Below are 24,748 nucleotides of genomic sequence, written 5' to 3'. Positions count from 1 at the left end.
CTTGCACGATTGAAAATTGTGTTATTGGGATCTGCGAGGGAGATCGGAGTTTGACGCAGTTCATTGCTACGCAGTGCAGAGTAAGTGTATAGTATGAGTCTGAAGTCCAATACCATCATGTAACGATAGGTTTGTTTACTATACTATATAAAGTGATCACGACCCATGGGATCCACTACGACTTCGAGGGAAGGAATGATAGCAATGTATTCCGCTCTCTGCTCGTCTGTCGTTGTCACTCCAAAGCCGAGGTCCAGGCTCATCAGAGGACAATTCGACCGTACTAGGAATGCCTTCAACTCCTCATGAGGCCATGTCCGTACATACCGAGCTTCAAACACGCGTAACTTGGGGAGTGATAGAGCATCGATCAGACGAGATAGACTGTCTGTGAGTCCAGAGTTACTGTTATCGATGCGTAGAGACTGAATTTTGGTATGCGTAAATGGCTCTATAGCCTGTATGCCAGTGTGCATGAAAACTGCGTGAATTGTGAACGCGGAGAGGTTGGAACACAGACGGAGTAGATGAATGACTGTATTCGGTTGATCTATCGCAAGTTCGACGTTTGTCAGGTGTGCCCATACGGAGTTGAGACACGATAAGTAATGGAGGTTGAACACCAGCCCCTTTAGCTTGAGACTGCGAAGGGACAAACGCTGTCGTGAGATGAATTGCGCGATAGCTGGCATAGCATTAAGATAGGCGATGCTGACGGTCAGATCCTCAAGTGCTAGTGAATCTGTCATAATAAATTCAGGGACCTGGCGATGAACAAGGATAGAGAGAGATGAGATTTGATTGATGTAAGGCTGAAGAAGGTTTTGTGTGTTGGTTGAGCGACTTCGGAGACTCCCAAGTGTTAAGGAGAGCCGAAATCCTCGTGACCGTTCCAGCCATGAACTATAGCAGAAAGCTATCCGCTGCCAGTCCCTGCCTTCAGCTTCCTGTATGTGCAGCCTGCACCACAATTTGGGCATGTTCACAGCAACTTCCCTCCATCGCCGACATATTGCCGTCAATAACATGGGAGCTAACCTTGCGGCGGGCATCAGGTGATGATGTGTCGGGAGACAGTGAACAAAAATCAGGGATAAGACCTCGTTTGGCAAGCGCCAGAGAGGCGACAGGAGTCCCTTGTGCAAATTCATAGACTGGATGATCTTGTCCACCTTTTCGACAAGTTGTTTCTGAAGATTTTTTAGACAATCCATCACGGTTTCCAGGGCTGAGGTCTCGTGCAAAGTTGCATCCAACTGTTGCTGGCGTTCGGTGATGATGGCGCTTATGCTGCGGTCTTTAAGCTCGATAGCAGAACGGTCGGTATTGGAGAGTCTGGAATACGGGGTGTCAAGGTCTGCAGAAATCTGGTCTTCGTCAATAATGTGGCACATGATATATCATCACAGACATACGATTACTCGTGAATTTGCAAGCTAAAGCAAATGATATTACTTCCAGACGAAGTAATTGTAATAAAAGTGAACACTTACAATAGTCTGCAGAGCACTGATGATATCTGGAACGGGGGAAAATCTGTCGAATGTTTGCATGTTGCAACACGGTGGTTCGAGAAAGAAGAAACGATTGCGCGCGACTATGATCCTCAAGCAGCTAGTATTATACATGGCGATTGTCAAGTACGTAACTTCTAAATGACAGCGAGGCCTTGACCATTTCAGGTACTGCTGGCACATCCGTGTTGCACACACTGGCATGTAGCGTCTTATACGTGCATACGATACAAAGACATACCTGATATCACCATAGTGGGGAAAGAAGAAGACGGAGAAGACGGCATTAGCTAATCACCCGAAATTAATATGACCAGATATAATTGGTAATAATACGTGGATATTTCCCCGGACAGCCAGTGACAGCCGGTTTACTCATTCTTATCGTATCGACGAACTCTCGAGCTCCAAGCCTCAAGACAAAGGTATTCCAATATCATTTTCTCCAACAACCCGTAGACGAGGTAAAGTCTCCTTGCAATTTCAACTAGAATATCCAGGCCTCCCGCATCTCAAATGTGAAGCTCTTCACCAGGGCCTCAGTGAGTAACGTCCAAAGTCGTCTCTGAGCCTGGTTTGGACGTCAGGGTGACCTACTGTTGCGAAGATTTCATTATCTCACCGTCGTCAACGACGAGCACAGTCTTTTGGCCTCCCTTACATGATACCTTTCGCCGATATCGACCCTCAAAACCCTTTCTCTCGTTAGAGTCTACATTTTCACTTCGCCGTACCGGAATCTGTCAATACTGCTACGAAATTCTCGTCATCCTATTCAAATCGAACTTGTTTATACCGCCACTCATTCAGTTCTTTCGTACTCCCTCTCTTGCCTGCACTAGCTACCCCTCAGGATCAACGCCACTCCCTTCTGCCTCCGTTTTCACCTAATCGTACGGCCTATTCGTACCTGAGGACCCTTACCGTTTCGTGCTTATATACTGTCCATGTACACTCTCATCTAATAGCGAATCATATACTCAGACCTCCGCTCCAAGATACTCCAGAAGCCCTCTAGATCACACTTGTCTCAAACGTCTCGAACCTTTTTCTGCATTTTCCGTTATTTCTATTTAACTCTTATCTCGCTCACAATTCCCTTCAAACTCATATAACCGCCTTATATACAAATAGCATGTCTGGAAGTAATCCTGTAGTAAACTTACCGAAAGATTGATTGCCGACGAAGAGTCAGCCAGTGTGATAGCAGCGGACAAGAAACTGACTCCCTGTATGTCGTCTCATAACTTGCCAGGAGCAAAACCTATATATAATCTATGCAGTACAGGGTATGTTGATATATTTCTCCTAGATAAGTCGACCACTCGACCAGCCTTGATATGCCGGCGTTTGCTTGATCCAAGTAATCAGTTCGTCCCGCCGCACCTTCATGCCTTGATCTTCCGACTGGATCTTTGTCTTCTTCCCATCCACGAATCCCCACTTTTGTTCTTTAATAGTCACCAAACCTTCCTTGAGCTCATCACCGCCCAAAATCACAGCAAAAGGAACTTCATCCTTTTCACCAGCCATGAACTGCGCAGTGAGCTTCGGCTTCTTCTTTGCGAGGAAGTCAGTCTGAAAAGACAAGTCAACGTATGCTTTTGAAAATGACAGCCTAACTAACCTTTATGCCGGCGTCTCTGAGTTCCTGAACGAGTGCAATCCGCTCTTCCAACAAGCCATCACCAGCAGCCATCACATACACCATCGTCTCCTTGCTCCGCATCCCCTTCTCCACCCACTTTGGCCACACAATCGCAAAGATTCGGTCAAGACCAATGCTGACCCCGATACATGGGAGTCCTGGTGCCTTCTTCCCTTCAGCGGCGGCGGCGGCAGTAAACATACCAACCAGGTTATCATACCGGCCACCAGCAGCGATGGAGCCGACGCCCACCTGCGATTCGTCCAGTTCATCTTCTTCGTCGTCGTCAGCTTTGGCTTTTTTCGAAGACTTGGGTTTCAAAGGGGCTGGGGCTGGGGACTCTGTTGCGTTTGCGGCAAAAGCTGGTGGCGCTGATGCTTCGACGATGGCTTCATAGATGATGCCTGTGTAATAGTCTAGACCACGTGCGAGAGACATGTCGAATGAGATCTATGCATACGTGAGTATCACGGTCCGATTCACAAAAATCGACCTTACTTTGTCGAGTACTTTGTAGGCTTGCAGGAGAGTAAATAGAATATCCATATCTGAAATGCCCTGCTTGGCGCTCGGGTTTGCCATAAGAGTGGCATCTGCCTTCCAAAGATCGAGCAGTGACGGGCCACCTGTGTAACGAAAGAGATGAGATATTCAACTCTGCATAAAATCAAGGCTGCATACCTTTGTGCTTGACATACTCTCCGATCTTATCAGCGACATCTGAGGAAAGTCCTTTCTCTTCTGTCATTTCTTTCTTCACTTCTATCCAGGGGAGCTGAACGCAATTAGAACAAACATCGGGAATGTATCTCTATCAACCAACCTTATCCAATTTGTCCACAGCCGAGGATATCGATCGAATCTTGGCCTGTGGCACACCACAAACCTCGAAGATCCCATCAAGAATTTTGCGATGATTTAGCTAGGTTGAAAGGCATCAGGGTGGATCCAGACCTTGTTTGAACAACGTTACCTTGATGGTAAATTCTCCAACATCCAATCTCGTTAAGATAGTGCATAGTAGACTGATAATCTCGGCATCTGGGATCATTGGGTCCCATACACCTGTAATATCCAAATCCTGTGACAAGTTATGCAAAATACCCCGGGAATAAGTGAGAAGGTGCGTACTGCTTGTGAGAACTCGCGCATTCGGCCTTTCGACATCACAGGATTGTCTCTCCGGTAGACCTTGCCGACTTGCCAGATCTTCGCTTGGACCGTAGCACCAGCCATAGCTAGATACCGTGCCAAAGGAACGGTGTGATCGTACCGAAGTGCGAGCTGTTCACCCCCCTGGTCCATCAAGTCAAAAATGAGCTTTTGGTCCTCGCCGTACTTTCCGGCAAGCACGTCCTTACGCTCGAACACAGGCGTGTCAAGGGCGCTCCCACCGTATGACGTGAACACATCCTTAACGATGCGCTCGACATGTTCCCGGCAAAACATTTCCGCAGCGCCATAATCACGCGTTCCCTATACAGCCTACTTGAGCACCCTTCAGAGGTGTATGATCGCGGTGCACACTCGAACACACCTTTGCAGTTTTGAGCAGGAGCCGCTCCTTCTTCTTCCCAGCGTCCTTGCTCCCGCCTGCAATTTTCATCGCGGCCATTGTTTTCTTCAACTCACCAAGTCTCTTCTTGGCAGCGTCTATACTTGACGCATCGGAATTTTGCAATCGGAGATCGTTCAGTGCACCTGTTGCCTGTGCAATTTCAGCAGCGAGTGAATCTGAGGTTTCGGTGGCCATTGCACGCGTCCCAATGGATTTGGGTATCAGAGTACGACAGTTGGCGGTCAATCGATATGATCTACAAAATGCACGACCAGATAACATAGAAAAGATAAAAATATGAATATGATCAAGACGTGACTCGAACAAGACCCCGACGGAAACTCCATAGAGTTACTTCCGGGGTACTGGAAATTGTTCCTTACCACATACCAGCACTGAGCAGTAACGGCGAACACCCCTACAATGCGCTTGCCTACTACTAGACAAAGTTGCACCCGTGGCAGGCATCGCATACTCCTGCGTAATAACACCCGCTTGTGAGATACTAACGCCAACTTAATAGTGCTTTTCTGCAAAACGGTTTATCTAGTTGGTGATCCAAGATTCCAAGCCGCGTCATACTTACTGTCATCGATCGCTATCTCGCGTTATTCATTACACGGACTTAGGTCATATCAACCACTCTTTCACCATGACGGTCTTGATCCCGAAAGTTTCCCTGGTCAATTCGCTAGTTTCGCAGAAGATGTTGTAACGTTCCTGAACTGCCTGAACGAGTTTCCGGAGTTTACAGACGAGGTGGTCAATACGTCAATGCGTGCGTTTGAAGTTGATCTGAAGGTGAACTCTATGACTGGCTACGTTGCTCGCCGTTAACAGTATTTTCCTAGTATCGGGCTTCGTGTCTTCAGGAGTACAAAGGTTGTGTGTCTACATGGGCTTGCATTGGGCATTCTTCTTAACTACTTTCAGGTCAATTTCGGTGTCCAGCGGTGCAGCGCTATATCCATGATTTGACGTCAGAAATTGGGGAGCACATTGACAACATCACGGTCAATCTATTGATGTTTATTGAAATCGGTATACATCCAATCTACCCTTGGCACTTTCAAACTTACGTTCTCTTCCAGGCGTACCAACAATTAGGTTCGCTCAGCAACATGCAGCAGCAAACCTGCTAAACTTGTCGACAGTCGCGACGTTCTTCTCAGCTGTGACAGCAACGACCTTACAATTCTCATACCAGTTGACAGATGGAGTGCTGGAAAAGTCTGTCAATGCGTTTTGATTCTCCTTGTTGGTTTTCAGTATAGCAGCCGCAGTGAACAGTCTCCTTGGTCTCACCTGGAAGCAAGCTATGTAGTAAGTCTATCATCGTCCTGCTTGTTCCCGTGTGTAATAACAGTCATTCAGTCGCTCTCCGGGACATAGGGTACCTCGGTGGGTCTTGATATGGATTAAGCGATCGCCTTTAGTCTTTCTCGTCATGTCTGTAGCATGCTTTTCCGCGGGCCTGATGCTTTTCACATACGCTACGGATCACGTATGGGGTCTTATTCTACTTATGGACGCATGTCTAAGACGTCATATTTTGATCAGGGATTTGTCACATCCATGATCACCACCGTTTTTACAGTAAGTCAAGTCTACTAATAGTTCTGTGCTTCTGAATTGCGTCCTTACTCAAGTTACCAGGTTGTCACTTCCTTCGGCCTGGCTGCCGTCTCCGCTTGGTTCGCCTCCGAACGGTGGATATTCGTTCAGCACCGCGGTCATGTGTGGCTGGAGGATGTGATAAATAAAACAACTCACCGCATGCTCCGGTTATGTCTTAACGTCTCTTCATCAATAACATTCTTCCAAAAATGTCCCTAAAGTACTTTATATTTCCCTTTATTCTGTCCCCCGGTCCACTGATGTATGGGTTTCAGTCTTACCAGTATGCTAGCAAGGACGAAGAGCGATGGGCGTTCTCTCTCTTATATCTATATCATCCAGATGGCCGTGAATCGCACAATGTGTTCTTTTTAGCATCTGAATCAGTGGAATCAAACCAACATCTTTCACCCAGTCTACTTTTAACGCATCATTCCATATTTAAGCCTCATTCAACCCTGCATAGAACCTTGGTCGACTCAGCAACGAACTACATGTTGTGTTATCAACTACAAACCATGGTATGATGAATGCGAAGGTAGGGATATAACTCACTGTTGCGATGAGCCAGTGACCCAGGTTGCAGCTACTCTTCAAGGTCGTATGAGCAGTATCCCTATAAGTATTACAAATGGTGAGATATGGCGTTGAATCAAACAAATGATCCATGCTCACATCCACACAATTCAGAGCATTACCGCAGCAATCCATAAAGGTTGTGCACGGCTGCATTGGGTGACTGCATGCGCTGACAGACACAGATGCTGTTAAAGCAACAATAGCGGCAAGGATGGAGAAGCGCATTTTCTGTACAGGATGATAAAGGATCTGATCTCGAATGATAACTCTTAGGTGAGTGGCCACGGTCAGAAACAGGCTGGCTTTTATACCTATGCATAGCAGCGTCCAAACTTTTGTGATCTGTAGATGGGATTGGCAAAATGGTGATGCCTGACGAATGGCAGGGCGCCATGCCAGCACGAGTTTATGGATGACGCAGGGGTGCTCCCGGGTCACCACACCTGAGGCTCCCACGTTGTCAAGCCTGTTAGACATTCCACTGTATCGGTGTCTCCGGTCTAAGTCGAGGGGCTTTGAGTAATTCCTACGAATAAATATGAATATCTCAGGGCCTTTGGAGCTTAGTCTGGCGACAACATGATACTGGTCTATTGATAGATGCCGGCGGCAAGGAAAGTCCCGTGCTTATGTCTGAGTAGGAGATTGTGAACTTTGGTTGCTTACATAACGAGGCAAGAAACTAGGGGTTAAGTATCTAAGCCTAGTACATAGAACCTTGATCGACTCAGCAACGAACTACATGTTGTGCTATCAACTATGAACGTTATGAACCATGGTATCGTGAATGCAAGGGATATAACTCACTGTTGCGATGTGCCAGTGAACCCGGTTGCAACTACTCATCACTGATGTAATGGCAGATCTATGAGTATCACAAAGGGTGAGCTATGGTGTCGAATCAAACAAATGATCATACTCACCTTATTTTTACAGGTAAAAAAGTCACCGCAGCAATCCTTGGTGGTGGTGCATTTCTCGTTTAGGTAACTGCATGCAGTGACAGACACAGATGCTGTTAAAGCAACAATAACGGCAAGGATGGAGAAACGCATTTTCTGTACAGGATGATAAAGGATTTGATTTCGAATGATAACTCTTAGGTGGGTGGCCACTGTAAGAAGTGGGCTGGCTTTTATACCTATGCATAGCAGCGTCTGGACCTTTGTGGTCTGTAGATGAGCCTGGCAAAATGGTGATGCCTGGCGAATGTATTATGTCAGGGACCATGGCACGAGTTTATGAATGACCAGAGTATGCCTGGGTCGCCGGATAAATTTATCAATGTAGGGTAGCTATAAGTATTGCATAAACAATTACGAACACCGTAATGCATTATCTGCAGGCTTCTGGCCCAGGTGACTGTCTCGCATTGCGTCTGCAGGGCCACCCTTATCACATTTCTCTCTATCATTTCGTTTATCATCATGATTATCGTGTATGTGACAAAAATGCGTTGTGCGTCCGACCCAGTTATCTAGTAATTTAGACCTTACTCCTCCAATAACGAATAAGCCACACAACCTGACATTACACCGTACTGTCTGTAGGTGACAAGTCGAACATAGAAGTACATATAAGGGCGTCAGAGTCGTGCATGTGCTGGTCGGTATGCCAGAGATGGAGGTGCATGCGCGTGGCAAGGATGCGAAGGATACACACCTGAAGGCTGTAGATGTTTTGGAGTGTTATCAGTATAGGAATCCGCAGCAGATGTAAGAGGTGCATACTCTTCCAGGACGATGTAGTATGCGGACTTTGTGTGCGGAACATCAACGACTCGATCGTATTGAAGGGTAACAGGAGGTTTACGCACATTGGGGAATAGCACTGGCATGATGACATTCACGACAGAGAAAACTTTCGGAATAGTAAACATCACCGATGATTACGGAAACACGCCTAAAGTCCAGACTCACTGAAACCACATGCATAGTAGAATAAGTTATGCTTCACAAAGATGGCGTACAGATCGCCCTTGGCCGACCTCCAGCTTTGTATGACACGTATGAGTGTGAGGGATACCAGTCCTGGGGCAAGCGTCAGTCAGCGTGTGTGCAATTTATCGTTCCAGCTCCTAGCCACACACCTAGTTGAAACACAAACAAAAAAATAAACAACATCAAGTATGAGACACCTTTCGTACTCCAGGAGCAGCCTGGGACGTCTGGTATCGCTGCTAGTTGTAACTGTGAAAGTGGTGTGAATATGTGCAAACGATAGTGCGTTAAGGTGAGACAACAAACTATATGAGGTGGCAATAATGGCAAAACGAATTCCAACGGATGTTACGACCATAGCCTGACTGATTCATCAACCATGAAATTGGGTGCGTTGAAGGTATGGGACTCACAAAAGCGGTGGACAACAGGCCCACAAGTACGATCTTATTGTTATTCCAGAGCGCGTATGTTCGGAGCGCAAAAAAACCTTGAATCGCATCAGTAATACGCGCGGGATGGTTAAGAAGAAGAAATACTTTCAGAGCAAGTGAGTGATATCTGGCTAAAAACTATGGGAGGGAAGAGTAGCGCTCGACAGGGAAGTGTATTATGCACGTACATGAGTAAATGTTGATCAATATCCGACATCTCTAACAAAATCATGCAGTGAGCATTACTTGAAGTCTGTTGTATATCCACGTACGTTGGGGTTTTCGCTCGGGATGAGGTTCACTGAAATATAACATGTCAGTTTATTGTTAGGAAATTTATGTTGAAATCCATCAACGCACGACATAGGTACATAGCGACGAGACAAAAGGGAAGATATCATGTGATGATGTAAAGGGCTTTTACTTTTGTCCAGCGCGACCGACGTAGAAATTCCCACTTTGAATTGAACAGTGTTTAATTTTCAACCCGAGGTGTGTAATGACACAAGTTGGTACCTCTTCGTCAAAGGAACAAGCATATTCATAAATCTGGATAAACGAGCTTAACAGCGGACGGGATTCGGAAGAGTTGGGATAAGCCTACCCAGAACATTGTAATCGACACTGAGCTGTCACATTAGAACGAGGAAGAAGCATTTTAACAAGCACGTACTGTATAGGTACTGGTGGAACATGGAGTGTTATCTTACTTTCGTGTCAAGAAAACGACGCACGGTTAATTGCTGCAGCCTCATGACCGCTGCGATATCGACTGCCGAATCCATCTGCGTTTGTTCGATAATCGAAGAAACAGTGTTCTCTTGCACATACGTCACACACCCTCTTATCTCTGAGAGAACCCAACATGATCGGGGCGTGAATGTTGAGGACAGCATTTGAGCGGCCGGCTAAACTTATTGAGTGTGATAGGGCGTACCATGAATAGCTCCGCACCTACGTAGCAGAGCTTGGTATACACGGTATCCTGGGCCCCGGGTGGTCTAGTACCTCAAAGGCTAGGGTGATTGACGGTCGACAGCTCCGAACCAGACTCCCTAGTTAATCCGATGCTCGACTCGGATGAGGTATGAACATTTTGAACGGGTACTGAGCAGTGCGGCTGTGTGACAACAGTCTAGTCTTCATGTTGTAAACACCAGTGCCACCAACTGATGCAACTATTCCAGGATATTTATATCGATGTGTGCAGCGCGCTGAGGCACGGCTAGTTGCCGCCCTCTCTCGTTATTAGTGCCTCCATGCCGGGCAGTCTCAACTCACCTTCTGGCGCACTGTCTTCGGCACCCGAGTGACAAGACACAGTCGCAAAAGAACGGAAACTCGGGTCCGATCCCTGTTCTAGTATCTCAAAAGAGAAGCGTGCTAACTTGAAAACAGTTCTGGCAAAGCGATTTGGAGCAACACTGATGACGAGATTATAGGCGAGTTTCTCCCTGCAGTACGATGTAATGTAGCTCGTGTCGTTTTGCTGGAGGTCTAGATATCGACGTCATGGTAAAATTCGTCAGTTTGCAATTACGGATAATGTCCGGGAAATTGGAATTGGCGGCCACTCTGAGGCCTTCGGGCGGAGTCTAAACGCTAGCGAGATCCCAAAATGGCGCGTGCTCGTCGTGGTGCCGCTGGTGGTACAGTTTCACCATATCAATAAAGTCTTCTGCTTAAGTCACACTCAGGCTTGGTACAAAGAACAGAATAGCGCCAAAGTGGCTGGATTGACTTTCACATGAAACTCAGCTCGCCCAAGCTGATCCCCGCGCCAGGCTACAACAATCATGCGTTGGGTTTGAATATCGAGTTCTCGACTCCGCTTGATGTTTCTATGCGTCCGCTTTCAGCTGCAGTACTTCGATTCAAAAATAGATCAGGTGATCCACTATTGTACATATACACTATTACTTTTCCACCCTAGTCCTATGTCAATGGTACAGGTTTGAAACGATAATGAATTGGGCTAAACAGATCCACCGCGTCTTCACGCGATCGCAATCTGCTGGGGTTGTTGGTCTGGTCCAGCCTTCGGGAAGGACACAGTAAGCACTCCATTCTCCATCTTTGCGTGAACATCCTCAGCCTGGATGGTACGATAACTGTGAGCACCAGATCGCCACACGGAATTCATTGTTAGTGTACTTACCTTGATTCCCTGAGGAATTTGAAGGGTCCTGGAGAATTTGCCATGCGATCGCTCCTGAACCAAATAGTTGCCCTTGTTGTATTTATCCGAACCCTTCGACTCCCCAGATATGGTCAGGCGGTTTCCGTGGACCTCGACATTGACATCCTGTCGTTTAATGCCAGGAAGTTCAAATGTCGCCGTGACCGTCTTGGTCTCGGCGTTCTCATGCAGATCCATTCTGAGTTGGTAATTGAGTACCACAAATATATTGAAAGATATATAATACTTACCTGGGAAATACCCGGTCACGGCGATGAGTCAAGGTAGTATTACCCTCGGTGGTAGAGGAGGGACGGAAACGAGCATTGAAAGCATCGTCAAATAGCTTGTCGAACTCAGTGAATGGGTCGTAGAACGTGCGCACTAGAGACATGATTGGGCACAGGAATAGTATATAATTGATGTCGAGAGACGGTGCTTTGGTGGTTGTTATTGATTGAAGTTGGAGGAGTTTGCTGAAGCCTGAGCGACTCTGACCAGCACTTATATACACAACCGTGACGAATGCCTGTAACGGTCATGGCGACACGAGCGTATTCTAGAAGTTACCCAGTGCTTGATTGAATAGCGATCGATAACATTCTGTAACATTCGCCGAGGTTCCGTTGTTCGCAAGGCGTTGAGTTCTTTATTTGGACACAAAGTCTTGAAGTCTTGTTTACATGTGTTTTGTTTATTACCAGAAAGGAAACTTGAACACAGGGGGGTACCAATTCCAACACCCAATGATATCAACAAAACGCATGATTGATTCTTTTAGGACATCGCACTCACAACACACCACTAAACACATGAGATAATCACCAGCTATAACCTAGTAGTACACCATTGATATCATCGCGCCCAATGACCACTGCTCAGTGACTTGGAGTGGACATCCAGACATCCAGTTTCGCTGACAAGTCTAGAATTCTACCCGGGTTTTTGGTCTTGTAGTATGCGCTGTGGAAATCAAGTTCAAAAGTGTCTGGTGACGTGAGCATTGAGCAATGTCGCATAGTTGTCGTTGCCAACGAACCCTCCATCGAATATCCGCGTGTCAGGGAAATGCACCTCAAGAAGAGCGCAGCTGCCCATATACAGACATGTGAGGATGTGTATCAAGCAAGAGGAACGCACAGCCATCGATGTCTATTTGTTCCCGTGTTCTCTGTCTGATAGGACTGGACAAAGTACGCAGAGACGGCCAGCGCAGAATGGCGTCTGTGAGTATTGGAGGCCCTGTCTCGTACAATCATAGAAGCTGGTATTTGACCTGTGTAAGAAGGTACAACAGTGTAAATTATATCGCAAAGTTGAGCTGACACATGTCAGGATCACCCTACTTCACCTTCACTTGCTCCGTCTATGTCCCAACCTCTCCTCGTTGACAGTTCGTGCAGTATTCTTTACGCCACGGACCTTGGAACAATTGACACACACTAACATCCAATCCTTGCACATGAGTTATTTTGAACCTGGGATGTTGCTAACTTGGCTGTTCGAGGCTTTGTCGCTCGGTTTGCGCGTGTTTGATGCTTACTGCGCTCCCAACACTGCATGGCCTCATCAGCAGCTGATGAATCTTCTTGCGTGGTCAAAGTGTCCTTTGGAGCGCCTGATTTTCTGTGGTTTGGCGGTGACAGATGTGCCACGAACAGAATACGTTGCCCTTATTCCTTCCCTAGTAGTGCATCCTATTGGATAAAAATCGGATTTTAAAAAATAACAGAAAAAGTGTATACGTATCTCACCGATTCTCACGAAATATTTTATCAGTACCTGGCTAATGTAACGTGCCGCTGGAGAACGTCATAAGGGATTCGACCGTATTCGGTCTCCGCGCAGTCGGTAACAGATTCGGAGCCTCGATGTCATAGTTTTGTAAGTATTACAATGAGAGAATAATACAAGATAAGGAGAATGAAAGCGATATCGTTTGATGTATCGGTTCGAGCGAGTCCCAATACATTGGACTCTTCACCAGCAATGGCTGCAGAGTTTCTGAAGGAAAGTGTTCGAGCTGTTGAAAGACAAAACAGGGCATTACACTCGCCTGTTGTTCTGGGTTGGTGTTCGTGGTATTCATTGGTGCTCGAACCAAACTGAGCAGAAACTCCATGGAAGACCAAGATACAAACTTGAGGAACATCTCACGAGGGTTGCAATGACTTGGCTTCATCTCGTAATATATTTTTGCTATCGTCGGCCCGCCGAGGTTGAGTCTGGAATGAATCGACTGTCAAAGTCAAATGTCAGTCAAATGAGCTGCAAGACACTAGGAACCTGCCAGCTTTCAATGAGACGGCCGGCGCATAATCTTGTATTTGACTCCGCGGAGCTGCAGTGTCTTTTAGAACGTTCAAGGCCCCCAGCTAGTTCTGGAGCAATGTGGACAAAATCAAATGCCCAAAAGCGTTGAAATTGAAATGAATGCAGACGAAGCGCAATATTTACGGTTATTGATTTATTATGTAAGAAAACAAACAGACCGCCTGACAAATCTAGGTACAGAACCGCATGTCCTGTATGATGGGTACATATAGCCGTTGTCCGGTACTCGAGTGACCGTAGGGCTTCCGTATACATGCCCGTTAGTAATATGACCTATGGTGGAATTTTCATCCATCGAGTTGTTGACTTGTCGTCGTAAAGATAAGATTTGGCAGCGCACATGCTAGTAGGGGCCAGGTGGGGCGGTTGGGGTCCAAGACGTCAGAGGACAGCCATACATATGGGGGAGCTTCAGGCACGCTACCAGTTGTACTTTATTAAATACCATGAAGTTTCAAATTTCATGGTCTCCAAGTTCCTCGAACGACAACATGCAGACAGCCGATTCAGACATAAATTTCTCCAAGGCGGTCTCAGACATAATCGACACATTGCAGAATATAGTGAGTAGTGCTGAGCGCTGAATTCTTACATAAACACACCAAATATTGACCAATTGCTTCACTAGCCACGTTCACAAACAACTGTATGTCTGGTAGCTATTCGCAACCCGATACGTTATTGACTGCGAACAGATCACAAACCTCGAAAATCCGTATTCCAGAGCCACTGTCCCAAATCCTAATCATGCAATCGAACGCCAGCAGCAGTTGGATACAATTTTGCACGAGATCTCAGACTTGCAGACAGTCATGAATAAGATCCAAAATCTTTACGGGCAACTTGTCGAAAAGAAGGACGAAATCATCGAGTCCATCAATTTGCACGGGAGACTCGGATCGCCAGCTCTGTGGCGCTTGCCGCCAGAAATCCTATCCCACATTTTCGTTTACTGTCTCCCAGAAGACGAGTATTTGGCGCCTGCATCAAGGCTGGCTCCCGTCCTATTGACCAGAATATGCAGACGATGGAGGGAGGTTGTTGTGGGCATGCCCAGGTTATGGTGCAGCCTGCGGTTGGAAGCCGAGCACGATGATTGGCATCAAAGAGCTTCTTGCTACGATGCATGGCTCAAGCGAACCCTAGGTCGACCGCTCTCGCTGGCACTTCACTTCAAGTACAGTAACGGGACCCGACGAGTGCAACGCCTTCTTCAGCCTTATAGTCATCAAATTCATTCTCTCTATATCGATTTTCACGGAGTGGACGACTCTGCATTTTCATTCAATTTTTGCCCAGCACTTCAGGAACTAAGCGTTGTTGGTCATACCGCAGCTGTTGCACAACCCATCTCGCGACTGTCGTCCACGTTGACCAATCTCAAGTTTCCAGGGATGTGGTGGTTTGACATCGAGCTTCTATCTTCTTTTGCTCCCGTATGGGCCAACCTAACAGAAGTCGAGATCTACGTAGATAAACAAGACGCATTCATCCATCTGCTCCAGCTATGTCCCAACCTCTCCTCGTTAAAGACTGGCATAGTAGTATCCCAGATACAGGCCTTGGAGCCATTCACGCACGCCACACTTGAATCCTTGCATCTCTGTGGCGGGGGTCGGATATTTGGAAATCCATTATCAGGCGTATTCAGTGCTCTCTCACTTCCCAATTTACGCGTACTTGATGTTTGGAATACATTAATGTGGCCCCATGAGGAGTTTAAAGCATTTCTGGCACAGTCAGAACGTCCCCTGGAGAACTTGAATTTTGGCGCTCTAGCGATTACCACAGAGGAACAACGAGCAGAATATGTTTCAGTCGTTCCTTTCCTCAAAGTAGTAGTAGATCCCAACCTTGTATAGTGACTGCATAATATTGGCTACCCTACGAGTACTGGTACTCCATAATATGTATTAGTTGTACCAGCCCTCGTAATATCTCTAATTCCCAGCAAATTCAACTGAAGGTATTGACCTCCTATATATTTTGATAGATGTGATGATAGACTCAAGTCGTGTTGTTAATTATTGAAAGTGTTTTCTGGACTACTGCCTCCCGAAATGGCGACTTATCTGCACAAAAAGTCATCATATCATTCATTTGCAAGCCCACTTGATCAACACTGCAGATCGTTATATGCTCGATCGTCGCTTATAAGCATTTATACTTGACGTCCGCTTTCATAACACGAACGGATCATCTCTGTATATAGTGTCACGGGTGCGAAGAGGAAAAATACAAGATCGCGCTTGCCGCAACTTCAATCGTCACGCTTCTGGTCCACTGGACGTGGAGACGGACAGGATTATAGTTGTATTTAGTGAACCCGCTGGATGAATATACAGGTGAAGTATGTCGTCAACGTACGTCGGTCCAGATGTCAACATATAATCGATGTTCTGGGAGACACAATTCCACACGTAAGTGAACGATCATCTAAAACATGCATGATGCTGATCAGGTCTTCGTATGCTTGCACCTGCAGAAGGTCTCGAGGTTCCCTGGAGATCAGGTCTGTGGAAGCGCGCACACGTTGCTCGTACCTTACTGTATGACTCGATTTGGAAAGAGGAACCAGGCGAAGTCTAGATTCTAAATTCGTCAGGTGAGCGCGCATAGAGGTGAGCTGTGGGTAACTTGTGATCAGCACAGAAATCTTGCCAGGCTATGTCGAAGGCTTTCATAAAATCTGGTAAAATTTATGTGGCAATCGACCTCGGGGGAAAGGAAGTAATTTATGATATTTGCCTGTACCTAAGAATAACAAAATCCTGCATGGGAAATCTTGATGTATCATTACTCCGGAATTCTTTTACAGCAACGCTCGTGTATCAAGTGCACATTCAATGATGGAAGTGTGAGCTCGCAGCGGGTAAACGTTCGTGATACGGAGTCCGCAGCCCTTCACCAATTTCTTCCACTCACGCTGTTTGATATTCAGTAGAAATCGTCAAAATTTGTTCTACACGCACCAAAGACCTCTCGCAACCGTTTATCAAGGTCATCATGTGCACAGAAGAACCGCTTACGATTTTTGACGCTGAACCAAAGTGTGATGGAATCCTGTAGTCGGGAGCTTTGGCTCGGTTATCAAGCATCAACGGTTGTACGCTTGTCGCAGTCGAATTTACATTTGGAACAGCTACCATGTCGATGATGAGTATCCTGGACTGTAAGATTCATCAGACATAGCACATTGATCTGTAAATTTAGCTGTTGACCTTAGGACCAAGTGCACGGGCTACATGTCCCAGTATCGTTGCCTGAGTCAAGTCAGCTATGTCACTGAAGTAGAATGTGCCACACTGACCGCTTCTTTGTCTGGCCAATCATGCCTTTGACACAAGACTGGTATGAGAAAATTCAGGGTAAGGGAAACGAGTACTCACATTATATGACGCAAGATAAAGCTGTACTGATTTCCGATCCGAGGCTGAGGCTGGAAAAAGTCGTGGGCTTCCACCTTGAGTATACCACTTGCAATGTCGCGAGGACGTCGTTCCTCCATCATCGAACTTGTCAATGCGACTACATTCTCCATGTCCTGCACGATGCCTCGGAAGGAAGGATGCCTGTCCTTATTGAGACACCTCCGGGGAATGAATTTGCACGCCAACTTACGCATCTAGGATGGACGAAATTAGACCGCCCTCGCCTCCTCCACAATCAACGATGACGGGGGTTTGCAACTGTTCCCACGGATAGTCTGCCACGATACTCGGCGTAGACATGTCACCAAAGACCTAGAACAGCAAAGGCTCAATAAGCGCTCTGTGATTCTCTCAAACCGAGAGAACAGACTTGAAGATGATCTGCAATTGGAACGAGAACATCTGGATTTTCCACAATCCAAGAGAATGCCAACAAGGGTGTTTTGAACGCGATTTGAAATGCAGTCTGCTCTGGAGATCGCGACAATTTCCAATCCGATTCTGCCACCCAGTGTGGTATAGTTTCTATGATCGACATAAACCCAGGCATACTGCCCAATATTTAGCCTTGGTAAGCGCTGATACAGTGAAAACGTACGAAAAGTTCAGTCTCCGACCAGCTTTACCTTCGATGAAAGTGCGGGCGCATCTGTTCAAAGCAAATGAAGAATCACGAGTTTCCCTGACCCAACCATTGGCTGCACAGCAACGGAGAATGGGAACAATTTTTTGAGAATCAAGTTCAAATTTTGAGGCCAATTCAGTGGCCGGAACACCTTGGGAGGGGTTTGCCACATCAGATAGGTAGTCGATAATACCGGTCTTGATAAGGGTGTCTGTGCAGGCAACACCATATATCGTGTACCTCTCATCCATGCACTTATCCAAAGGCGACTGGATAAGGTTCTTTAGCTCTCCCTAAAAGAGGTACTGAGACGAATAAGATGTAGAACTCAGTTAGTAACGAACCAGGCATGCTGATGGATGATTTGAGTTATGCATTGGTTCATGTGGGGCAAATGTAACGTACCTAAAGAGAGGCGGCGAGCTTCAAACAACCCCGTACTAGGTAGGTATGTTGTTGGGTCATCCAATGGGTGTTCTACTGAGCTTTGTTGACTCAGGGGGGGAAGCTGAGAGTTGTCAATCTCCTTACGGAGTGTGTCGAGTGCGAAGTTCAAACATGCTTGCAGACGGTCAAGCTCTGCATGGGCCATGGTGTAGTTTGCTGTCAAAAAACAACGAGGTCTCTTAGTCTTTATAGGCGTCACATGCCTTGCATATCATATATCCGTTCTCCACTTCGAGCATGGTCTGCGGCCATCGGCTCTAAAAAGAAGGAAAAACTCAACTATGTTGATCCATCGGTAGCATAAGTCACTCATGGTGACTCTATTTGTCCATTCTCACAGTATATTCGGAGAACGTGGCGGTATTCAAGGGTCCTTCCTAGGCTACCACACAATTTGAAACGTTGGAGCAGGTGAAGTCACGACGAATGGGAAACTTCTGAACCAAGATTTTGCAGGCTTTCTCTGAGTCATATTGCATTCCCGTCGCAACTTGTTGTCATCGGAAGTGTATTTGACAGCTACAAACTGTGTAGTGACCAACTGTGGTGGAACGCAACTGGAAGCACCCGGGTTCGGAATTCTGCAATGAGAATGCGATCATTCGCCAGCATTACGACCTTCAAAATCAATAGGCTTCTCAAGGTACGTTTCAGCGCGACGCATGACTAAACATTGAAATTGTTTTACCGTGTGTGGGTTATGGACACATCTTGATTTTTGAAGCTTTGAAGGTGCAGTGCCATCAAGTTTTGCGAAGTATCCCTATGATGATTTGGTTGTGACGCCGAGTCTTCTCTTTTGAAAAAAGACTGCTGAAAGAACCTTAGGCGATCCTATTCCTATGGAGAACTGAAGTACTCCTTCTGCAGCAGGCGTAACATGAGTTTGCAACTCGGTCAGGACGCCAGACGACTCGCCAGAAGCAAGATCCTTCGCCATCCGCTGACATAAGCTACTGCTTAGTTTACGTATATCCTAAATTCCTAATTACCCCCAGTGAGGCCTTCAGCTCTAAATATTATCAGTCGCCGTTTTTGCGCCGTTTCAATCGAGGCTTCGCTAGGACAACTTTTCCGGACTTTGTTTTGAAATTATCTGAATATTAATACGATATGGTCATACCAACGGTCGAGGTTCATGTCCTTGCTCATTGACTCCTGATACGCACTGAGTGACTGTCGGACATACATCCAGGGGAGTCACAAACGAGGAAGCGAACGCTTACACTGAATCAACGAACGATCATTGCACCTCAATTGCAAGATGATCCGTCAAAGTAGATAGCCTAATTTGCATCTCGATTATGTATACAATTCTAGCAACTTTAACCCAACATTAAATTTGCACATGGCTCATCTCGACAAACCGCTTGTTCAAAACCTCTATCTCGACATCATCGAGCATAGTTCCAAAGTGTCTCTCTAAGTGGTCGCGTCTCAAGGCCGCAGGCCATGATGAGAGAAGTTCCAGTCTTTCCAAATTGAAAAGACCTGTTCTTTGCGTGATGAAGGTACTTGTGAGATGCCCGAGGTCAAAGTCACAGGACCTCAAAAATTTCTCGATGTTGTCTGGAGCAGCGTCCGGATGCACGCGCGCGCCAGGAGTGTTGCTGGGTGTCACTCGATCTTCCTCATCGTAGGGTGGCGGCAGGTCGGCCTGTGACATGTCCGCTTCTCCCTGTTGTACATGATGAGTGTGGACAGAAGAAGGGAAGACGAAGAATCAACGCACTACAGAAGAAGGAGAGCTCAAGGTCGTTGTCCGTTTATACTTCGCCACTGCCTTTCTGAATCGGAAGCGCTCGTACGCAATACGCTTCTTGAGGTTGATTTTTACATATAGCTCCACTGGCCAAGCATCTTCATATTTCGAAATCAGGGAAGGCATGGCTTCATAAGCCTTAAGAGCAGATGTTAGAATTACGAAAGCGCCGCAATAGTGAAGAGATTGACCTACCCATTGGACAAATCTTCGCCACACTGAAGGATCTTGTTCATCCAATCTCTTGGAGAGATCGAGCGATGCATACATCTTATCACGCACTTGTTTCTGTATTCCGGATGCTGGGTTCAGCGGGAAAATGACGCAAGGGAACAGGCGTACCTTGAACTCCATGAAATCATCATCATCCATGTTCAAAGCTCTGGCAATTTCGTCATGCTTTGCATGGTGAAGTCGGCGAAAGTCGGCCTCAGATGGTCTTGGAATTGAGAAAGCCCGAGTAGCTGGTGCACTCATCATGTCTGTCGAAAGGAACAGGGAAAAAAATCAGAAGTGGTTGATTTAAAAAGAGAGAAATATAATTTATCTCGTGTGCTCACTGAATTTGACTTGCTGATAAGATCTGTAGGATGCAACGTGAACGCTCGTGCCTATACTTCGTTCCCTTTGGCCCTTACCCCGAGGCGCAACTAACCTTATTTGAGTTTTTTTTTCAAAGATGGATCAGAATCATCTGCAGATAGATAATCAGTGACCTTCCTGCAAAACATGCCTTTCATTTATTCTCTTAAATTGGCACTCTCTGTACTTGTACCAGGAAATGCTGTGATCTCGTGTGCCATTATATGATCTCAAGGATATTTAGATCACACGTGTCGGTTCATAGCGGCCAGTAGTCTCACGGCATACCCAGAAGGGCTGCTCGAAGTGACGGTCTGATACACATGAAGGCAGGGGGGCAATCACTGGCCTAAATTAGTCGATTTATTAGTGAGTGACATATGCTGGCCCTACTAGTACGCACCATACATCACGAGGAACCCATTCAATGGAGACAGCACTGGAGTGACGAGCGTGAGCGATGCGCACGCAAACTGCACACTACAAATATTCCAACATTTGCGAGTGACTATCAATTGCGCGCTGGAAGAACGCAGAAACACTGATAGCAATAGACATGATCTTGAACAAAAATACCGCATTACAAATCTATATCTACTCCTCATCTTCATCATTCGTCCTTTGTGAGTCTACTAAGGATCGAACCATTGAATGCGTCTAGTAAAACGATCAGAACCAGACACGGATGGAGGAATGGTGATGGCTTACGTCCTATGCTCGTTGAATGCTTCCCTCTGTACGCAGATAAAGGGGAGGGTGTCTGTGGCATACCAGTCGAGGAGTTCAGCGAGGAAAAAGGTGGAGGTGTGGGTCCTGGAATGGAGTATTGAAGGGTACGAGAAGGCGTTGACACTGGAGAGGAGACATATGGGGAGGAAGTGCGTTGCGGCTGTGGACTCGTCTATTTATTATCAGTTAAGGACACTTGCTCAGAGACACCAGGACTTTACATGGGTTGACAACACATTACGGCGTTTTTGTAAGTGTGATTGCGGTGTCTTGATGCTCTTCGAAGGTGATGGCGCGGGTGGAGAAAGTTTTGGTGGATACATGAGCCCTATAGCTGCCTGAAGGGCGTTCAGTGTGAAGAGACTTAGTATGGCCAACTCTACGAACTGCCGCATCAGCGACTTCATTAACAACGTGGAACAAGATCACTCACCAGCAGCACACATCATCCAAAACGCAGATTTTCCTTCTCCTGAGTCACTGAACACGACATCCACAGCTGTCCACAGCGACGGTGCTGGAGTAAGATGGGTGAAAAGAAGTACAGCGACGAGGGCAGCAGAACTGTTGCGGATCCGGAGTGCAGCTTCATTTTTATGTGGCTTGAGACTGAGTATAGATGCCTTGAGCGGAGTAAGTGACGACATTTATGAAGTTGAATATGAGAGAGGCGAAGAGAAGAATGAGTACTTAGTCTTGATGTCTTTAATGTTGGTCTGATAAAATGGTCGGGTCTGTGTGTTTTCATTATTTAGCGTGACATGGTCACGTGAATCTGCTGATCACTGCCTGGCTTACCCAATAATTTAAATTATTTGACGAAAATCACCTCAACCTTATCGCTTGGCATATAGCTACCCTGGCCGCCAGTGAATTTTCTTGGCCATCTCAAGTCGACATCTGCTATTGAGGAACACAGTTATTCCGATTCTATATTCGCATTACCCCATTTTTCTTTCTTCTGAATTCAGTGTTAATGTGGATACACAATGGACCATACAAAACACAAACTGATCGGCTCTAGTCACGGTGCTGCCGCTCTCCAAGCCCGACGAAGTTGTAACCTCCTACCGGGTGCTCTCGAGATCAGTGGTACTCTCGCGTATACATAGACGCCCTAGTATGAGACAGACACGCTATTTCAATACCTGACCGCTCAACGAAGGCTCAACAAATCATTTTGTGCTAATTCACAACGATCTTGATCAGGATGCTCAACGATGCCAAGTCTGCGATACATGTCATGTTGCGATGAACTCGAGATATCATGGAGTCTGGACGTATGCTTCGACACGGTCGAATATAGACAACGTTTGTGATGTAAGATATTGGTTCAACCGGTACGCGTCGAAATTACAGCTATTTTTGGATATATATGTTTGCATTTTCATTGTATTTTCTTAGGAGCTTATTCCACGACTCAAGGATTATCTACTTGCTCGACTTCGCAATCTTGCATGCGACGAAGATGATCGCGACTTCTCCGACCCTGATCGCACCTCAGTCCTATTTACAGACAACAAAATATACCACCATAGTATTTTGTGCGTCAACTATACTACCTACGATTTACGATGTGAACAGAACACCATCAAATCCCGTACTCGTGCCGACATCATGGTTCTCTCCCATGAAGACGAGAAGACTCACCCATACTGGTATGCCCGTGTGATCGGGATCTTTCATATCAATTTGGAATACCACGAGAATGACGCCGGAATGTACTCACACCCAACTCGGATGGACTTCTTATTTGTCCGATGGTTCAGACGGGATAGTTCGCCTGTAAGTTGGGCCGCAAAACGACTCTAACACCTTGAGTTTTTCGATGAAGACAGCTCTGATGCATACGAATTTTTGGATCCAGACCTGTTGTTCACGGGGTTCACTTGATTCCCAGTTTTGAACATCACATAGATCCTCAAGATCCCAAGTCTGACTACCGTTTTCAGTGTGTTAACATGTGCGCATTTATTTTTGCTACTAAGGCTGACATATTTATACAATACATAGTTTTGTTGATCGAGACATGTTCATGAGGTACCGCGGTGGTGGAATTGGTCACAAAACTACCAGAGACTGGGACGACATTCTCCAACACGAGGAAGAAATTGCAGACGACACGCCAGAAGCAGCTGAGAAATGAGAAGATATCGAGGACGATTTAGACGGAGAGGAGCTCGATGACTCTGACGACGTGTTTGCAGAGGAAGGCTATGGCGCACTAAACGTGTTCTTGATCGATCGCGCGGTGCATATCAATTTTTCATTTTCACTTTCCGTTGGCCGAAACTTTTTATTACAGTATCTATATATTGTAGTGTCTATGATGTGTCATGTAGATACAAGAAGCGTCTACTTAATGTCGTGGTGATAGTATGGTGAGGGGGGAGGCGTCATTCTGAGATACTTGCTCTTATTCATATGTCGTGTCGAGGTGCTGATGACATCGCGCGGAATTGTTTGGTCATATGTTGAGCTACCCTATGATGATGACAGTATATCCGTATGTATCCTTCGCATCTTCGTATCTTCGCAACGCGCATGCACCTCCATCTCTGGCATATCGACCAGTACATACACGACTCTGACGCCCTTCTATGTCCGACTTTTCACCTGCAGACAATACGATGTAATGCCAAGTTGTGTGGCATATTCGTCGTTGGAGGAATAAGGTCTGAACTATTAGATGACTGGTGGGTGGGACGCACTTAACTTTTAGCAATGCATTTTTGTCACATACACGTTATCATGATGCTAAAAAAATGATAGAGAGAAGTGTGTGATACAATGCGAGAGGTTAATAGATTCTGGATCATCTATCCGGTGACCCCATAAGCTCGTGCCGTGGCTCCCTGCCATTTGCCAGGCATCACCATTTTGCCAATCCGATCTACAGACTGCAAAGGTCCGGACGCTGCTATCCATAGGTATAAAAGCAAGCCTGCTTCTTGCTGTGACCACCCACCTAAGAGTCATCATTCGAGATCAGATCCTTTATCATCCTGTACAGAAAATGCGCTTCTCCATCCTTGCCGTTATTATTGCTTTAACAGCATCTGTGTCTGTCAGTGCATGCGCTAGACTGAACGAGGGCTGCCAAACCACTGCGGATTGCTGCGGTGATTTTTATACTTGTGTGCCTCCCGTGAGTATGGATCGTTTGTTTGATTCAACACCATAGCTCACCTTTTGTAATACTCATAGGGAATGTGCGAATACTCCACTAAAGGGAAGTTGTAGCTTGGGTCACTGGCACATCGCAACAATGAATTACATCCCTGCCTTCGCATTCATGATACCATTGTTCATAGTTGATAGCACATGTGATGTAGTTCGTTGCTGAGTCGATCAAGGTTTTGTGTATGG

At 46.2% G+C, this 24,748-nt stretch overlaps 12 protein-coding genes across 12 annotated transcripts; 4 read left to right on the top strand and 8 right to left on the bottom strand.

The window, feature by feature from the left end:
- Window positions 1-143: 143 nt before the first annotated feature.
- EDB93DRAFT_1255038 (uncharacterized protein) lies at window positions 144-1,553 on the bottom strand (the record flags this gene model as incomplete). The annotated part of the gene is made up of 3 exons (XM_041453721.1): window positions 144-1,367; window positions 1,416-1,436; window positions 1,494-1,553. 3 exons carry the CDS (start codon window positions 1,551-1,553, stop codon window positions 144-146), a joined length of 1,305 nt encoding a protein of 434 aa, XP_041302990.1.
- Window positions 1,554-2,783: 1,230 nt separating this feature from the next.
- On the bottom strand, window positions 2,784-5,030 carry EDB93DRAFT_1175419 (uncharacterized protein). The gene is made up of 8 exons (XM_041450478.1): window positions 4,700-5,030; window positions 4,294-4,638; window positions 4,136-4,243; window positions 3,986-4,084; window positions 3,844-3,937; window positions 3,661-3,788; window positions 3,142-3,612; window positions 2,784-3,092 (listed from the first exon to the last, which is right to left on the bottom strand). The coding sequence occupies exons 1-8, from the start codon at window positions 5,000-5,002 to the stop codon at window positions 2,823-2,825; spliced, it is 1,818 nt and encodes a 605-aa protein (XP_041302989.1). The 5' UTR covers window positions 5,003-5,030; the 3' UTR covers window positions 2,784-2,822.
- A 79-nt stretch (window positions 5,031-5,109) lies between these two features.
- EDB93DRAFT_892065 (uncharacterized protein) lies at window positions 5,110-6,541 on the top strand. Its single transcript, XM_041457841.1, has 9 exons — window positions 5,110-5,201; window positions 5,271-5,521; window positions 5,572-5,602; window positions 5,705-5,761; window positions 5,812-5,950; window positions 6,011-6,043; window positions 6,095-6,121; window positions 6,281-6,316; window positions 6,377-6,541. The coding sequence occupies exons 1-8, from the start codon at window positions 5,144-5,146 to the stop codon at window positions 6,297-6,299; spliced, it is 615 nt and encodes a 204-aa protein (XP_041302988.1). The 5' UTR covers window positions 5,110-5,143; the 3' UTR covers window positions 6,300-6,316; window positions 6,377-6,541.
- A 1,102-nt stretch (window positions 6,542-7,643) lies between these two features.
- Window positions 7,644-8,000, bottom strand: EDB93DRAFT_1175403 (uncharacterized protein). The gene is made up of 2 exons (XM_041450477.1): window positions 7,853-8,000; window positions 7,644-7,799 (listed from the first exon to the last, which is right to left on the bottom strand). Exons 1-2 carry the CDS (start codon window positions 7,969-7,971, stop codon window positions 7,670-7,672), a joined length of 249 nt encoding a protein of 82 aa, XP_041302987.1. The 5' UTR covers window positions 7,972-8,000; the 3' UTR covers window positions 7,644-7,669.
- Window positions 8,001-8,446: 446 nt separating this feature from the next.
- On the bottom strand, window positions 8,447-9,605 carry EDB93DRAFT_1255036 (uncharacterized protein; the record flags this gene model as incomplete). Its single annotated transcript, XM_041453720.1, has 9 exons — window positions 8,447-8,585; window positions 8,647-8,776; window positions 8,836-8,946; window positions 9,006-9,095; window positions 9,163-9,217; window positions 9,270-9,346; window positions 9,396-9,421; window positions 9,479-9,509; window positions 9,563-9,605. The coding sequence occupies 9 exons, from the start codon at window positions 9,603-9,605 to the stop codon at window positions 8,447-8,449; spliced, it is 702 nt and encodes a 233-aa protein (XP_041302986.1).
- Window positions 9,606-11,143: 1,538 nt separating this feature from the next.
- Window positions 11,144-12,182, bottom strand: EDB93DRAFT_1175389 (HSP20-like chaperone). Its single transcript, XM_041450476.1, has 3 exons — window positions 11,721-12,182; window positions 11,449-11,668; window positions 11,144-11,385 (listed from the first exon to the last, which is right to left on the bottom strand). Exons 1-3 carry the CDS (start codon window positions 11,861-11,863, stop codon window positions 11,287-11,289), a joined length of 462 nt encoding a protein of 153 aa, XP_041302985.1. The 5' UTR covers window positions 11,864-12,182; the 3' UTR covers window positions 11,144-11,286.
- Window positions 12,183-12,232: 50 nt separating this feature from the next.
- EDB93DRAFT_891587 (uncharacterized protein) lies at window positions 12,233-13,269 on the top strand. The gene is made up of 2 exons (XM_041457840.1): window positions 12,233-12,757; window positions 12,805-13,269. Exons 1-2 carry the CDS (start codon window positions 12,618-12,620, stop codon window positions 13,175-13,177), a joined length of 513 nt encoding a protein of 170 aa, XP_041302984.1. The 5' UTR covers window positions 12,233-12,617; the 3' UTR covers window positions 13,178-13,269.
- A 966-nt stretch (window positions 13,270-14,235) lies between these two features.
- On the top strand, window positions 14,236-15,820 carry EDB93DRAFT_1175384 (uncharacterized protein). The gene is made up of 3 exons (XM_041450475.1): window positions 14,236-14,366; window positions 14,432-14,449; window positions 14,499-15,820. The coding sequence occupies exons 1-3, from the start codon at window positions 14,250-14,252 to the stop codon at window positions 15,663-15,665; spliced, it is 1,302 nt and encodes a 433-aa protein (XP_041302983.1). The 5' UTR covers window positions 14,236-14,249; the 3' UTR covers window positions 15,666-15,820.
- Window positions 15,821-16,517: 697 nt separating this feature from the next.
- On the bottom strand, window positions 16,518-18,677 carry EDB93DRAFT_891474 (O-methyltransferase-domain-containing protein). The gene is made up of 10 exons (XM_041457838.1): window positions 18,265-18,677; window positions 18,204-18,211; window positions 17,833-18,152; window positions 17,605-17,785; window positions 17,425-17,546; window positions 17,193-17,375; window positions 17,114-17,138; window positions 17,025-17,066; window positions 16,776-16,973; window positions 16,518-16,729 (listed from the first exon to the last, which is right to left on the bottom strand). The coding sequence occupies exons 1-10, from the start codon at window positions 18,449-18,451 to the stop codon at window positions 16,616-16,618; spliced, it is 1,380 nt and encodes a 459-aa protein (XP_041302982.1). The 5' UTR covers window positions 18,452-18,677; the 3' UTR covers window positions 16,518-16,615.
- Window positions 18,678-19,571: 894 nt separating this feature from the next.
- Window positions 19,572-20,865, bottom strand: EDB93DRAFT_1175368 (uncharacterized protein). The gene is made up of 5 exons (XM_041450474.1): window positions 20,724-20,865; window positions 20,411-20,651; window positions 20,264-20,356; window positions 20,039-20,206; window positions 19,572-19,984 (listed from the first exon to the last, which is right to left on the bottom strand). The coding sequence occupies exons 2-5, from the start codon at window positions 20,546-20,548 to the stop codon at window positions 19,643-19,645; spliced, it is 741 nt and encodes a 246-aa protein (XP_041302981.1). The 5' UTR covers window positions 20,549-20,651; window positions 20,724-20,865; the 3' UTR covers window positions 19,572-19,642.
- On the bottom strand, window positions 20,847-22,108 carry EDB93DRAFT_1175364 (uncharacterized protein). The gene is made up of 5 exons (XM_041450473.1): window positions 21,813-22,108; window positions 21,601-21,758; window positions 21,359-21,551; window positions 21,054-21,307; window positions 20,847-20,999 (listed from the first exon to the last, which is right to left on the bottom strand). Exons 1-4 carry the CDS (start codon window positions 22,024-22,026, stop codon window positions 21,261-21,263), a joined length of 612 nt encoding a protein of 203 aa, XP_041302980.1. The 5' UTR covers window positions 22,027-22,108; the 3' UTR covers window positions 20,847-20,999; window positions 21,054-21,260.
- A 2,256-nt stretch (window positions 22,109-24,364) lies between these two features.
- EDB93DRAFT_1175358 (uncharacterized protein) lies at window positions 24,365-24,725 on the top strand (the record flags this gene model as incomplete). The annotated part of the gene is made up of 2 exons (XM_041450472.1): window positions 24,365-24,527; window positions 24,564-24,725. The coding sequence occupies exons 1-2, from the start codon at window positions 24,396-24,398 to the stop codon at window positions 24,723-24,725; spliced, it is 294 nt and encodes a 97-aa protein (XP_041302979.1). The 5' UTR covers window positions 24,365-24,395.
- Between the last annotated feature and the right edge of the window lie 23 nt (window positions 24,726-24,748).

Source organism: Suillus bovinus, assembly GCF_016758785.1.
Source record: "Suillus bovinus strain UH-Sbo-P2 chromosome Unknown EDB93scaffold_84, whole genome shotgun sequence".
Lineage (NCBI taxonomy): Eukaryota > Fungi > Basidiomycota > Agaricomycetes > Boletales > Suillaceae > Suillus > Suillus bovinus.
The sequence above is the reverse complement of the archived record's forward strand: the minus strand, read 5'-3'. Positions and strand labels throughout refer to the sequence as shown.

Coding starts and splice junctions, on each gene's coding strand:
- EDB93DRAFT_891474 (XM_041457838.1), bottom strand. CDS start 18,451: ATGGCCCATGCAGAGCTTGACCGTCTGCAAGCATGTTTGAACTTCGCA. Junction 17,139..17,192: donor TTTATCTTGCGTCATATAAT/GTGAGTACTCGT, acceptor CTTGTGTCAAAG/GCATGATTGGCCAGACAAAG. Junction 16,974..17,024: donor CCCGTGCACTTGGTCCTAAG/GTCAACAGCTAA, acceptor TGAATCTTACAG/TCCAGGATACTCATCATCGA.
- EDB93DRAFT_892065 (XM_041457841.1), top strand. CDS start 5,144: ATGCGCTTGCCTACTACTAGACAAAGTTGCACCCGTGGCAGGCATCGC. Junction 5,202..5,270: donor CAGGCATCGCATACTCCTGC/GTAATAACACCC, acceptor CGGTTTATCTAG/TTGGTGATCCAAGATTCCAA. Junction 5,951..6,010: donor ACAGATGGAGTGCTGGAAAA/GTCTGTCAATGC, acceptor CGCAGTGAACAG/TCTCCTTGGTCTCACCTGGA.
- EDB93DRAFT_1175384 (XM_041450475.1), top strand. CDS start 14,250: ATGAAGTTTCAAATTTCATGGTCTCCAAGTTCCTCGAACGACAACATG.
- EDB93DRAFT_1175419 (XM_041450478.1), bottom strand. CDS start 5,002: ATGTTATCTGGTCGTGCATTTTGTAGATCATATCGATTGACCGCCAAC. Junction 4,639..4,699: donor TCCTGCTCAAAACTGCAAAG/GTGTGTTCGAGT, acceptor TAGGCTGTATAG/GGAACGCGTGATTATGGCGC. Junction 3,093..3,141: donor TCAGAGACGCCGGCATAAAG/GTTAGTTAGGCT, acceptor TTGTCTTTTCAG/ACTGACTTCCTCGCAAAGAA.
- EDB93DRAFT_1175389 (XM_041450476.1), bottom strand. CDS start 11,863: ATGTCTCTAGTGCGCACGTTCTACGACCCATTCACTGAGTTCGACAAG. Junction 11,669..11,720: donor CGTGACCGGGTATTTCCCAG/GTAAGTATTATA, acceptor TTACCAACTCAG/AATGGATCTGCATGAGAACG. Junction 11,386..11,448: donor AAATTCCTCAGGGAATCAAG/GTAAGTACACTA, acceptor CGTACCATCCAG/GCTGAGGATGTTCACGCAAA.
- EDB93DRAFT_1175403 (XM_041450477.1), bottom strand. CDS start 7,971: ATGCGTTTCTCCATCCTTGCCGTTATTGTTGCTTTAACAGCATCTGTG. Junction 7,800..7,852: donor TGCTGCGGTGACTTTTTTAC/CTGTAAAAATAA, acceptor ACCATAGCTCAC/CCTTTGTGATACTCATAGAT.
- EDB93DRAFT_891587 (XM_041457840.1), top strand. CDS start 12,618: ATGTCTATTTGTTCCCGTGTTCTCTGTCTGATAGGACTGGACAAAGTA. Junction 12,758..12,804: donor TATTTGACCTGTGTAAGAAG/GTACAACAGTGT, acceptor GACACATGTCAG/GATCACCCTACTTCACCTTC.
- EDB93DRAFT_1175368 (XM_041450474.1), bottom strand. CDS start 20,548: ATGATGAGTGCACCAGCTACTCGGGCTTTCTCAATTCCAAGACCATCT. Junction 20,207..20,263: donor GGCGAAGATTTGTCCAATGG/GTAGGTCAATCT, acceptor TCTGCTCTTAAG/GCTTATGAAGCCATGCCTTC. Junction 19,985..20,038: donor TGAGCTCTCCTTCTTCTGTA/GTGCGTTGATTC, acceptor CATGTACAACAG/GGAGAAGCGGACATGTCACA.
- EDB93DRAFT_1175364 (XM_041450473.1), bottom strand. CDS start 22,026: ATGTCGTCACTTACTCCGCTCAAGGCATCTATACTCAGTCTCAAGCCA. Junction 21,759..21,812: donor TTGGATGATGTGTGCTGCTG/GTGAGTGATCTT, acceptor GGCAGTTCGTAG/AGTTGGCCATACTAAGTCTC. Junction 21,552..21,600: donor GTAATGTGTTGTCAACCCAT/GTAAAGTCCTGG, acceptor GATAATAAATAG/ACGAGTCCACAGCCGCAACG.